The 13,947-nt window shown below is 43.5% G+C and overlaps 1 protein-coding gene across 1 annotated transcript in view; it reads left to right on the top strand.

The window, feature by feature from the left end:
- Positions 1-13,947, top strand: part of LOC144508523 (uncharacterized) — a 628,622-nt gene that overhangs the window by 448,421 nt on the left and 166,254 nt on the right. Inside the window, exons 6-7 of the mRNA XM_078236560.1 lie at positions 9,334-9,360; positions 9,501-9,527. Coding sequence (XP_078092686.1) covers positions 9,334-9,360; positions 9,501-9,527 — 54 coding nt within the window. The remainder of the gene's footprint in view (positions 1-9,333; positions 9,361-9,500; positions 9,528-13,947) is intronic.

Raw genomic sequence — 13,947 nt, 5'->3', positions numbered from 1 at the left:
CATGGCTGATTATCTCTTTTTCTACAGTCCTTCCTTATCACTGGTATATACTTTCCTGAGCACTGTGAAAGATCGCTTTGAAAGTCCTCCACTGTTGCTCAATTGTCCCACCATAATATTTTTGCTCCCAGTCTACCTTAGCCAACTCCTCCCTCATCCCTTTGTAGTCTCCTTTATTTAAGCACAAGACACTGGCATTGGATTTTACCTTCTCACGCTCCATCTGTATTTTAAATTCAACCATACTGTGATCGCTTCTTCCGAGAGGATCCCTAACTGCAAGACCATTAATTATTCCTGCCTCATTACGCAGGACCAGATCTAGGATAGCTTGCTCCCTCATAGGTTACATTACATACTGTTCAAGGAAGCTATCGCGGATACATTCTATGAACTCCTCCTCAAGGCTGTCTTGACTGATCTGGTTTGACCAATTGATATGTAGATTAAAATTCCCCATGATAATTGCTGTACCATTTTTACATGCATCAGTTATTTCTTTGTTTATTTCTTGCCCCACCATGATGTCATTATTTGGTGGCCTATAGACTACGCCTATCAGTGACTTTTTCTCGTTACCATTTCTAATTTCCACTCAAATGGAATCAACCTTTTCTCCATAGAACCTATATCATCTCTCACTACCTCCCTGATGTCATCCTTAAATATCACAGCTACACCACCTCCCTTACCTTCCAGTCGGTCCCTCCGAACAGTCTGATACCCCTGGATATTTAACTCCCAGTCGTGACCATCCTGCAACCATGTCTCTGTAATGGTCACCAAATCATACTCATTCGCAATGATTTGTGCCATCAACTCACTTACCTTGTTTCGAGTGCTACGAGCATTCAGATAAAGTGCCCTTATGCTAGTTTTTGTACCTTCTTTTTGAATTCTAACACTTCCATTAATAACATCCCTGAGTTCTCCTTCCTTTTAACTTTTTTCCTGATTTTTGATGTAGTTGGAATATTCTCCCCACATTTTGTCCTTGCTCCCTCCTTCTCAGACTCCTTGCATTGACCATTGACAATAAACCATAAGACCACAAGGTATAGGAGCCAAATTAGGTCATTTGGCCCATCGAGTCTGCTCCACCATTCAATCATGGCTGATATGTTTCTTAACCTCATTCTCTCACCTTCTTCCCATAACCTTTGACCCCTTACCAATCAAGAACCTATCTACCTCTGTCTTAAATACACTCAATGACCTGGCCTCCACAGCTTTCTGTGGCAATGAATTCCACAGATTCACCATCCTCTGGCTGAAGAAATTCCTCCTCATCTCAGTTCTAAAGGGTCGTCCCTTCACACTGAGTCTGTGCCCTCAGATCCTAGTCTCTCCTACTAATGGAAGCAACATCTTCACGTCCACTCTATCCAGGCCTTTCAGTATTCTGTAAGTTTCAATGAGATTCCCACCATTCTCCTTCTAAATTTCACTACTCAAAGACCTTCCCAGGCAATTGGAAGGGACGTACAGGAGTCTATGTAAATGATGATCTTGTCACTGGGAATTAGGCACTTGGATTCATTGTATTTTCCTCCAGTTGGTCCCTTTTTATGTGAACCCTTCAGAGAATCATACAGCATAGAAGGAGGTGGTTTGGCTCATCGGGTCCATGCCAGCTCTCTATAGGAGCTACCTGTTAGTCTCAGTTCTCTTCTCTTTCTCCATAGCCACAGCCCTGTCCCTTTTGCATTGTGAAAGTGGTTGTAGATGTACACAACTATTAAGTGTTCCCTCACTGGAAAGGAAAATATGGGTTACTGTTGAAAAGTTAGTTGCTGATCTGCAGAGGTCCAGAGGCCCTATATCTGTTTCTGAAGCTAATTGTGATAGATTAGTATTGGTGTCAAGAGTTGTCGTTGCTGTAATCACAATGGTCGCTGCACAGAAAGAGAATCCACTGTCACTTGACATTAGTACAGAATTGTCACCAATTTGAGTACCAACAAACTGCTCCTGTTGCTGAGCACAGAGAGAATGGTTACTTATGCACTGTTAATTTGAGAGGATGAACGTGTGTTAATGCTTAATTACCCAAGAAGAAAAAATAGTATGACTGGGTTGCCTGTCTTGGTGAGAGCATTAAACATTGCATGCCCGAACTTAAGGTTCCAGGAATGAGAAAAGCCAATCAATGAGGATAATCTTAACCTTCAAAATCAGCCAGCTATTGGGCAGCTGGGAGATTCAAATTTTCAACACCTCTGGCTTTAACTGAGGTCGGAAGTTGGGCAGACAGTCAACCCCACTTCAAGGAGATGTGTTAATACTTTAAATTTGATAATGGGGTCTTAGTTTTCAACTCTTACTCTAATTGGATGTATTTCCCAAGCTTCAGGGAAACTGGAATTACATCTAGGCAAGAACTTGGCAGATACAGTTCGGAATGCCTATTCACCTGGTCCAGGTACGTGCTGGGAGTGACTCGGCTTGTCACCACCCCAACTGTGTCGAAGAGACCTCTAATCGTATCCACCCACGCTCCAATCCACTATTGTGGCCACTTACCCATCCCATCAGGGGTCTGCCTCTGCTTATCCTCACCCAAAGGCCTCCGACCCCTCCCCACCACCCCCACTATCACCTGCACTTTCACCTACCCCACCTCCCATCAAAGTCCTCTTGCTCTCTTTTCACTGAAGCCTTTGTTCCACTGCCCCCCTCCCCCTCCACTGCTGTCATTCCAACTAAACTTTGGTGGACCCAAGTCTCGGCTCAGTGATGTAAAATTAGTATAATTGATCTACAAAATGTTGGGTCCAATTTTCTTTTTAAGTTTCAAGTTGCCGGAGACAGGTACTATGAATGGGAATATAGAAAATATGATCTTTAGAGGAATCTATCAATGGGCAACTTTAACTATTTACATACTGCCTCCAACTTTTCAACACTATGGTGTCAGTCTTTGGCTTTATTGTTAGCCCTTTACACATTTGACTCCTTCACAATAACGAGCAATATAAAAATAACTTTCTTCACAATAGGAGATTTCTTGCTGATGGAGTGATAAATCAAAAACCTCTGGCAAAAGGTGCAAATTCTTAAGTTTTCATTTGAAAAGAAGCCCTGAAAGGACTTCCCTCTTTCCTGAAGTTTTATGATCTCCTGGAGTTGCAAGTGTCCCCATTCCAGCTTTCCCGGTTTCTTGCTATATTGACGGATGGCCCTGAGTTAAGTGTGAAGTAATGCGCACCATATGAATCTGTCTCTCCTTCATTCCAGCAACCATTGCACCAACAAGCCAAACTCCTTGGACACACATTCCTTATCTACAGCTAAAAAGCAGTGGCCATAAAATCTGTTATTAAAAATGTGCAGAGCCCAACCAAACAAAAAGTAAATTAAAGCTCTTGGGTCTGCTGCATTGTAACGTGCTGGGTCACACTGTTAGATTTAAGATTTAGAGCATTCACATTGACTTCTCATATTACTTTTCACACTCAAAACCAACGCTGAGATATTGCTGGATTTCTTTTGTCATGAAGCTCCAGATAAATATGATTTCCAACACTGCAAGTTATTTTCTGGTTTGGTGCGGGGTGGAGGGGTTTCACGAACAATGCTAGAGGTTATTAAATGGCTATAGAAAGACTTAAGAATCGGATTTTTACTCAAGGGCAAGAGATATTTGGAAGAGGCTCTGGCTGAAGCCAGCAATGGTGTGGAAGCCCACACCCTGTTGAATATCACACTCGCCTGATGAAGAGGCAGTGCTCCTAAAGCTCGTGCTACCAAATAAACCTGTTGGACTTTAACCTGGTGTTGTGAGACTACTTACTGTGAATATCTGGTTAGTTATCTGAATCTGGGGCTCCGAAAGCTAGTGCTGCCAAATAAACCTGTTGGACTTTAACCTGGTGTTGTGAGATTTCTTACTGTGCCCACCCCAGTCCAACGCCGGCATCTCCACATCATAGTTATCTGAATAACATGGCAATGCCTTGGCCAATCAGAATTGAATTGCCAACCGATCAGCACCGTATTTTTCCTGTAGTATAAATTGTTGTGCTCATTTGAAATCTGGCATTCTTGCATTTGCCCTGATGAGTGCAAGATGAAAAGCTTCGACAACATGTCTCTCTTTTCAGCAACATTCAATATCTGATTAGGAAAAGGTTTTAAGATCAGAAGCATTAGTCAGTATAAAGTTAGAGGGAGAGATTCTCATTGTTGGTCCTCTGTTTCTCCACTGCAAATCGGGCAAGTAGAATATTTGGTGGGAAACTTAACTACCCACTTTCTCACCGGAATAAAATTTCAGACCGGCCTTTCAATGAATGCTGCATACTTCCACTGAAACCAGATGTTAGACAGTTTATGCATGCAAATTTGGGGACCTATGCTCAATTGGAAATTGCAAAGAGATAGGAAGATCATACACAGACACCCACGCAGACACGGGGAGAACGTGCAAACTCCACACATACAGTGACCCAAGCCGGGAATCGAAACTGGGTCTCTGATGCTGTGAGGCAACAGTGCTAACCACTGTGCCACCATGCTGTCCCACTGGTCTCATGCACAAAGTGTGAGTAGATAACAGTTTAGCAAGGGCAACAAATAATCGAAGACCTTGGTGAACAGCAGGGCCAAAAACGTGCATTCTTAACCAGTGAAAATTTAAGTATTGAAAAAGAAACAGAGGAATGATGCGGAAAGAGAATAAGTGACCAGTCAGGTACAAAATATGGCCCAAATAGAATGAAAAAAAAATTGGATTAGGTGAAAGAAGGGTTAAGCAAGAGACAAAGGAAATTAAGACATTTTTATTAAAAAAATAATAAATTACCTCTTCGAAATATCCAACAATAATTTACTACATGTAAGAATGGAATTGAACAATTTAAATTGCCTGCTTTCTGGGCCAGAGAGATTGACTGCAATTACTTTAATAATTATCATGTTGTAGAAAGGATATCTGTGTGCTTAATTACCCATCCTAATTTTTGGCAATGGGTTTAATGGGCAATTAACATGAAAAACCAGCGCAATCTTAAAAATAACATGCAAATGGCAGAGAGCAATAAACTAACCAGCAAGTTCTAAAGATTCATCATTCTCACTGTATCTCTGACTCGTCAGAACCTGTTTACCTGTTTACATATTAATAAGTACATCGTTAACAAACCATTATTTTTATACCAACGTGTGCCCACATTTTTTGTAGCTTTTTAGGACAGAATCTAAACAGTTATTAAGCTAAGACCATGCAGACTATATGTACTCAGCATTCCAAAATTAATAGTCATCTTGTGCAAAACTAATTGGATTCTACGTTTAAAATAAAAGTTTTGCGTTTCAAGCAGCTATTAATCACACTTTAGGGCAAATTATTTACCGATGAATTATCTCCTGCTGTCAATATTTTGTGTCAGTGGAGTACTTCTAGAGCTGTGACTGATCACATGTCAGAAAATGAACAATTATGCCTTAATTAAAAATAACATTCACTGAATGGGAGGTGGGGGGGGAATTGATACATTTTATTCGATGCAGATTTATTGGACACTAGTCTCCAGGACCACACAAGTATCTTCAGCTTGTTGTACCTGTTAATCTCAGATACTTTCAACCAGTTTACTTACTCCAAGGTTTTACCCCGGTGCCCTTATTTGCAAGGTGGACAAAGGACAAACACAAGTAAAGATTCAACAAGTTTATTAAATAACACTATTAACCCTTAAATTACCCACATAAAACAAGAGGATACCCCAGCAGATTCAAGTATACTACCTGTAAAGATGGTTTGGTTAAACTGCAGGTCCGATTCTCTGAGTCCCTCTGGTCTGTTGTTACGAAGGTGAGTCTCGATGGCCGCTTCTTCCTTCCTTCCTTCTCTGGTCAGTCTTCCAAATGGTCACAGCTGTCTCCCCTGTCGAGTCTTCGCTGCTGTGTGCCACTGAGTGTGTCCCTTTATCCCCAGCCTGCTTGCCTTTCCAGAAACTTCTCTGGCTTCTGGCCAATGAGGTCCCAGGAGGGGGTTCCAATACCCAGTGGGTTTCTTGATGTCTGCCTGACAGGACACCAGGGTCCGCCCCCCAGGTGTCCATCTCCATGTTGTTAAACTTGTTATCAGGTTATCAGGGGATCTCTTGGTGACAGAAAGTCTGGCCTGATCTGGGCTTCTAACAATAGACCGATGCATTTCAATGAGGTGCCATGATCTCCTGCTAAGTCTCAAGTAGAGTGTAACGACCTTTGATGGGTGGTTGATGGGTCAGGCCCAGACACATTTGTGTATTGTACAATTGGCCTGCCTGCGGTTTGACTGTGTTTGATTCCAATGTGCCCAATTCTTTAATTTAGGATATCCAATTTTATCAGCCTTAAAACTAGGCCCTGTTTATATCACCACAAGCTGATCCTAAAATCTTGTGTCTTAGTTCACCTCCTGTTTAGTGTGTCAAGTGGGGTAGTCATGGTTATGTAGAAATGCAAAGAGTAAAGGCAGCAAATGTACAGTAGGTCAGTTGGCATTTGAAAGAGATACGATTGGTTAGCATTTCTACTCTGCCTCTTCATTAGGCCGTTCACGTTGACACCAATTAGAGAGCCACACGTGTAGATTAAATGTGTGTGTGCTGCCCTGTGAAGGGAAAATGCGCTTATAATTTTCCTGCCCTGGATCATTGCCACGGCCAGGCCATACTCCTGGAACAAAGCTTCTCATTCTCAGAGCTTGCTGCTGGAATGAGAGGGAAATGAAGCAGGAAGAGGAAATAACAGGGCTGGTAGACACTCCCAAGAGCAACAGCCATATAGGTCTGTCGCCCAACGTCTGTTACAAAGTGATGGGAAGGCGGGAGTGAACGGTGCAACTATTAAATGAACTTGCCAGGTTTTTTTTTTGGGCTGCCTGTACAGGACCCCTGGACAGTGGCTCCCAGCTCAGTCTGCTAATCCGAGCAGAATCACCGTCCTACCCGAACCTCGGAGGTGACAGGGCCAGAATTTTCACTCTTTGGCTCTCTTTCCCCTAATGCTGAGTGCCCTAGAATCTGGTGTTCTCAAAATGGATGAGTGGTGGCAGGGGTGGCGAGTGGTGCCATGTCCGAGCCTAAACTCCAAAGCAGAAATGGCAACGAACACACTAATATCGGATCTCAAAATGGTTTTATTTATGTGGGGATGGAGGACTGCCCCACCCCTGGAGCAGCTGGACTGCACACACCCCCTCCCCCAAGCACCATCACCAGAGTGAGCAGCTTCAAACAGAATTCATGGCTTCCTCAACTGGAGAATATCCAAGTTGGGCCCTGAATGAGAATAAAACCCACTATTTGTATTTGTGTGTTAAACATAACACATTCAGCATTATGTACGGTGTAAGTTAATGACTTGTGGGAGATTTCTATTGCTCACAGTTAATTTTGGAATCCTAAACTCATGTATAAAGAATATCTTTTACAGTTTGCAAACAATAGCAAGCGGCTCAATCCTTCTCCCATGATGTGGAGATGCTGGCGTTGGACTGGGGTGGGCACAGCAAGAAGTCTCACAATGCCAGGTTAAAGTCCAACAGGTTTATTTGGAATCACCTGATGAAGGAGCAGTGCTCCAAAAGCTCGTGATTCCAAATACACCTGTTGGACATTAACCTGGTGTTGTGAGCCTCCTTACTATGCTTCTCCCTTGAAAGCCACCTTATAAAATGAGTATATACCCTAGGAACTTTCATCATGCTTACACTTTGCGAGCCACAAATTGAGGGTGTCGTAACCTAGTTATTCATATTGCATCATGGTAAATTGTAATATTTAATTTCAATTAAAAATAACTTCCATGAAAGTTACTGGATTGTTGTAAAAACACAAATGATTTGTTAGTGGAATTTAATGCCCTTCCCCGAGGTGAATTTAGAGGCAGAAGGACATTTAATCAGGCAGGAAGGTGCCAGGAGAGGACTCTGGCGCTTTCCCATCTCTGCTCTGATTGGATCTGGAGTGGGAAGGCTCAGGGACAGCTCTCCTGACTTACTGCCAGTTGAAGCCCTCAAATGGTCAGTTGATGCCCAATTAAGGGCCTCATTCTGATACCACTGATATTTAACCAGCAGGGGGCAGGGGACACACCATGAGATTAAAGAGGGTGGGTCCCTCATTATCAGGTAGTTGGTGCTTGATCGAGGGAGCCAGTCTTGGGAAATGAGGAGGACCACTGAATGCCACCCCTGCCTTTGGCTGACAAATCTCAAGGGGCAAGATTTGCACCCCAGGGTCCTTAATTTCAGGCAAACTCTGCCACTGATTTGATTTTGATTTGATTTATTATTGTCACATGTATTGGGAAACAGTGAAAAGTATTGTTTCTTGTGCACTATATAGACAAAGCATATCGTTCATAGAGTACATAGGGGAGAAGAAAAGGAGAGGGTGCAGAATGTAGTGTTACAGTCAAAGCTAGGGTGCAGAGAAAGATCAGCTAATATAAGGTCCAATCAAAAGTCTGATGGCAGTAGGGAAGAAGCTGTTTTTGAGTCGGTTGGTACGTGACCTCAGACTTTTGTATCTTTTTCCTGATGGAAGAAGGTGGAAGAGAGAATGTCCGGGGTGTGTGTAGAGTCCTTGATTATGCTGGCTGCTTTTCCGAGGCAGCGGGAAGTGTGGACGGAGTCATTGCATGATGGACTGGGCTACATTCACGTCCTTTTGTAGTTTCTTGTGGTCTTGGTCATAACATGAGCAATATCAAGCTATGATACATCAGAAAGGATGCTTTCTATCGTTCATGTAAAAGTTGGTGAGAGTCACAATGGACGTGCCGAATTTCCTTAGCATCCTGAGAAAGTAGAGGCGTTGGTGGCCACTGCCCAGTTAAGATCCTGATTGGCCTTCCCAGGGAGTGAGGTACGGCTGTCAGTGGCTCTCCAGCCTGTAGGTGAAACCCCCCTGTCACCTGGATGACATTCGGCCCCCTAACCTCTATGGTGCAGAGTATTAATACTCCAGCACACAGAGTATAAGGTGTGGGCTGGTGCTCACTATCGCAGAGGCAGTTAATTTTCAGTTTTAGCCAGATCAGCAAGGTGAAGCCAGGCGCTTCACTACAAAAAGATGGGAAATCATCCAGCAAATCACTCCATAAGCTTGTCTTATTGCAGAGTGATATGAGCCGATCACTCGCCATCTCACTCTGCGTTGAGATATAGAGCATGGCACGAGATGGATGGGAGAAAAGATTCATCACTTATTTTAATTCAATATGAGAATAATGTCTTTTTTTAAAAAAACAATTAAATGGACTGGTTTGGAATTTCAGGAGTACAATTTGAGGATTTTCAGGAGTACAATTTAATGACATTAAATTGTTTCATTGCAGGGTCCACCTGGTCCAAAAGGAGACAAGGTTTGTGAAAATAATTATTTTTATAGACAATATCATTTTCCTTTGTGTCAACACAAGAAACACCTACCTCTGTGGAACAAAATTCTCAATCCCTCATTGTTTCTGCATTGATGCTAATGAAACATATTTGTGTCCTGCAGGGTGATCAAGGGGACCAGGGGCCACGCGTAAGTTTACAACAACTGCATGATCTGAGGTGTATTGCATGATTGTTTGAGTGTAGTTACTAATGAAACGGTGATCTTCTTTTCTCGATCTACTCCACTCCACATCGGTTTCACCAGACCACACTGGAGCAGTTTTAGTGTAGCTAACATATCAGGGCAGTGATGAAGGTCCCATTTTGCCACTAGAGTTAGGCCTTCCAGAGGTTGGAAGGGACAGCGCATCCTTAACACAAGGGCATTCTCCAACATGTCTCAGTCAATGACATGCATTGATGATTAGAAATTAGTGCTCCTGTTCACTGTCCTGTTGTCCTCCAGCTGCCTAAGATGGTGCTACTGTCTGTACGGGTCTCACTCACCTGAAGAAGGGGCTCAGAGCCTCGAAAGCTTGTGTGGCTTTTGCTACCAAATAAACCTGTTGGACTTTAACCTGGTGTTGTTAAACTTCTTACTGGTTTTGCTAGCCACAGAGTTAAAAAGAAAACTGAATGCACTAGAGATGGGAATACCTTGGTAAGTACAGTAATGTTGGAATTTATCCCCCAGTGGTTTAGGTCGGGCGCGCTCTCAGATCTATGTTTGAAGTGCATGGTATCTTACCTCTCAATATCAACTGCATGTTTGGCTTTAAATAGGTAGGAATCGGCAGCTGGCCAGCTGTTGCTTCTGGCCCCATAAAGGAATGATTTGCCAGGTACCTTGGAGAATCTTCATCTTCTTGACAGCTGCTGGCAAAAATGCTGGAGCGGCCTGAGGTGAAATTCAGCTGGGACCCTGTTGGCTCTAAGGCAACCCCAATTTTCATAAAGTTCTGAAACTGTGCTGCAGTTAAAAAGATAAGCAGAGAAAATGGGCCAGTGAAGCTGAACACTCCAATTTAAAGGCTCCCCACCCCGTCCCCATTCCATTGCCACCAGGTGGATTAGAGTTCTCCCTCTTAAGTGTACAGCAACTCTGGAAAAATAGTTTCACTGGGTGACTGCATACAGACACACGGAGTGTGCGAGGGAGTTAGACAAATGATGTCTATCAATTTCCATGTGTGTCTGATTATACAAGTGTTAGAAGAAGGTTTTTCTGTTCTTTTGAGATGTCAGCTCATTTAAATTAAGAACTTCTGTGTGTTATTAGATTTGTTCTCCACCACAGCCAAGTGCTCAGCTTTTATCTGTCCTCCAGCGCTTTGTAGCATGATTTTTAAAAAGATAATTGATCTTTGGCCTTTTACAGTCACAGCATGTTTTTGATTCATGTGCTCTTGTCGCTTACCAGATCTCATGTTCCTCCAAAGGGTGTTTCTGGTTAAAACAAACATTTACAGTGGTTAATTTTCCAACAATGTGCCATTGGCTCATCTCCACCTCTTCCTCTCCCTCAAATTAGCACTTGAAGGAATAGTTGATATCCAGAAACACAAAACTAAACAAATGCATTCGCTCTATCTGTCAATGTGTCAAAAAATGCGGTTAGCATTAGCCTGTCCTTGTGCAAAAGTCAAAGTCGACACATGCTTATAGCAACATACTGTTAACAAGGACTGCTCAGTGACTGGCTGCAGCTCAAACGATACGGAGCAAACTCAATGCTGTTATCATCAAGAGAATACACTTAACTGTCAGTCTAAATGGAAACCCAGGCGTCAGACTGCACAACACGTTTTCAGCCTTTCAAACTGACAGCTGTCAACTTGTAGCCATTGAAGAATTTGAATTGTGGTCGCAGTGCAGTAACGAGATGTTGATTATATCGATGTCACTCCATTACCCAGATTGTGTCAACCAGGAATATTTGAATTTCCATTTTTTGGGCGGCACGATAGCACAGTGGTTAGCACTGCTGCTTCACAGCTCCAGGGACCTGGGTTCAATTCCTGGCTTGGGTCACTGTCTGTGTGGAGTTTGCACATTCTCCTCGTGTCTGCGTGGGTTTCCTCCAGGTGCTCCGGCTTCCTCCCACACTCCAAAGATGTGCAGGTTAGGTTGATTGGCCATGTTAAAATTGCCCTTGAGATGCATAGGTTAGAGGGATTAGCGGGTAAATATGTAGGGATAAGGGGGTAGGGCCTGGGTGGTATTGTGGTCGGTGCAGACCCGATGGGCCGAATGGCCTCTTTCTGCACTGCAGGGTTTCTATGATTTCTATGATTTGTAACCTGCAGACATGGGCTGGATCTTATAGGCCCTGCCGGCTGTATTTTTGGGATGGGGCGACTTAAAAATATCACAGGTAGCTGGCCCACCATCTTCCTGCCCACCCCCAACCTGGGGTCCCCATAAAACAATAAGCACTGAAATTATCTTCCATTGAAAAGAAATAACAGGCAATTGAACTGCTTAAGAAGCAGTTTGACCCGGATGTTACACTGCCCGTGTTAAAATACTGTCGGCATGGGCAGGTGGATGAGAGTGGGCAGGTTGTTCTTTCAACGCACCTGGTTTAAAAGTTGGCCGGAAGGGGAGGGTGCCTCCTTCAGAAGGTGGGTTGGGGGGGAGGTGCCCTGTGAACATAGGAACCACAAGATGATAGCCCTCCTTTGTGCCCCACTGCCCCTCCTCCAAATCCTGCCCGATCCCTACCCACCCCAAAAACCTGGCATTTATCTTAGTTCAGGATCCATCGCTTCCAGCAGTGACCGCTGATTAATTTTAGCACCGCTAGGCCTGCTGGCCACTGGCCTTTCGAAAAATCACTGTCCGCTTGAAATTGACATTTACAACTTGAGGGAAGGGGGGGGAATGCAGAGAGTAATATCGTCCCATCCCAACCCCCGCACCCCCCTCCAAAACTCAGCCTATGGTTTCCATGGAATACAATTAAAATTGTTCAAAAGGAAATGCAAGGAGTGCACTGAATATTGATTAATTATCATTTTTACGAGAGCATGCTAGATTGCCAATTTTGAAAGTGAGAGAGAGTCGTACCACTGGGTAAGATTGTGTCATTTACTGTGTTTGCCTGGTTGAAATATTATTAAAAGGAAAGCAAAATAACTTTCTTTTGCGTAGCATAGCACCTTTCACATCTGCAGAATGTCACAAAACCCCTAATAACCAAAAAGGTATTTTTGAAATGTAGTCACTGTTCTAATGTAAACCATGTGGCAGACAGTGAGGAAAACCTTCCAAACAGTAATGAAAGATAATAACCAATGGAAGTATCTCTGTGTTGTCGGATAGGGGATAACTGTTGTCCAGGGCAGTTCGGGAACTTATAAGACCATAAGATGTAGGAGCAGAAGCAGGCCATTCAGCCCATCAAGTCTGCTCCGGCATTCAATGAAATCATGATTGATCTGATATAATCCTTAACTCCATCTTCTCCCCATAATCCTTGATACCTTTACTGATTAGAAATCTGTCTATCTCACCTTGAACATACATAACCCCTCCTCTCCAGCGCACTGTGGTAAAGAATTCCACAGATTCACTCCCCAAATAAATTCCACCTCATCTCTGTCCTAAATGAGTGACCCCTTACTCTGGAATAATGCCCTCTGGTCCTAGACTCTCCCACAAAGGAAACAACCTCTCAGCATCTACTCTGGCAAGCCCTCTGAGAATCCGATCTCTCAAAAAGTTGCGCCTCATTCTTCTAAACTTCCCCGCTTTTCAGATGGCACAGGGGATCATTTGCATCCACTTCAGCGGGTACTGGGGCTTTCATTTAAAATCTCATCCAAAACACAGTTGAGCACTCCCTCAGTAAAGTGCTGGAACATCAGCCAAGGCTATGTTGTCAGGTCTCTGAAGTGGGGTTTGAACCCATGATCTTGGGACCTCAAGCATTACAGCTGAGCCTTTCCATGATCTACCTTCCTGAAAATTGGGGGAGAAATTGCTTTTAACACGGCACCTCCAGGGAAACTTCTGCGCCTCATCCTGGAGGCAAATGCAGCTTTGAAATGCCACATTTTCCAAACCAGGGAGAGATCAGCCGCGATCTGATTGAATGACGGAGCGGTTGAGCTTTCAAGATGTGCTGATGCTGGCACAAGTGCCAACTGAAAAGGTAGATACGATACACCAACAGGGTCAAGAGCAGAGTGGGCACACAAATGAGTGGTACTGACTTTTGGACCACAGAGCTTGATAATGGCTGAAGGATTACCCAATGGTTTCCAGAATATATAAGCTATAATGTGTAACATAATAGCAAAGGGAATATTTTCCCCTTAATAACCCTTTCCCAATAGCTGTAACAGCACTTCCTTGAGGAAAGCTGCCTGCTGCTCAGGTACTGTTTTCTGGAAAGTACAAAGTCATCAACAGCTTCCAGTTCCTCGGGCAGTTTAGTGATAAAGTGACCAATTTTCTCATGCAATACATCCTGTCTGTGCCTATTTCTGTGATGCAAAACAGAGGGAAAAGGCATGGTGGCCCATTGCACGGGGGTTTATGCCCTATCTGTGCTTCGTGTGAAT

The sequence above is a fragment of the Mustelus asterias genome, chromosome 1 (assembly GCF_964213995.1).
Source record: "Mustelus asterias chromosome 1, sMusAst1.hap1.1, whole genome shotgun sequence".
Classification (NCBI taxonomy): domain Eukaryota; kingdom Metazoa; phylum Chordata; class Chondrichthyes; order Carcharhiniformes; family Triakidae; genus Mustelus; species Mustelus asterias.
This window is presented reverse-complemented; position numbering and strand designations above follow the sequence as displayed.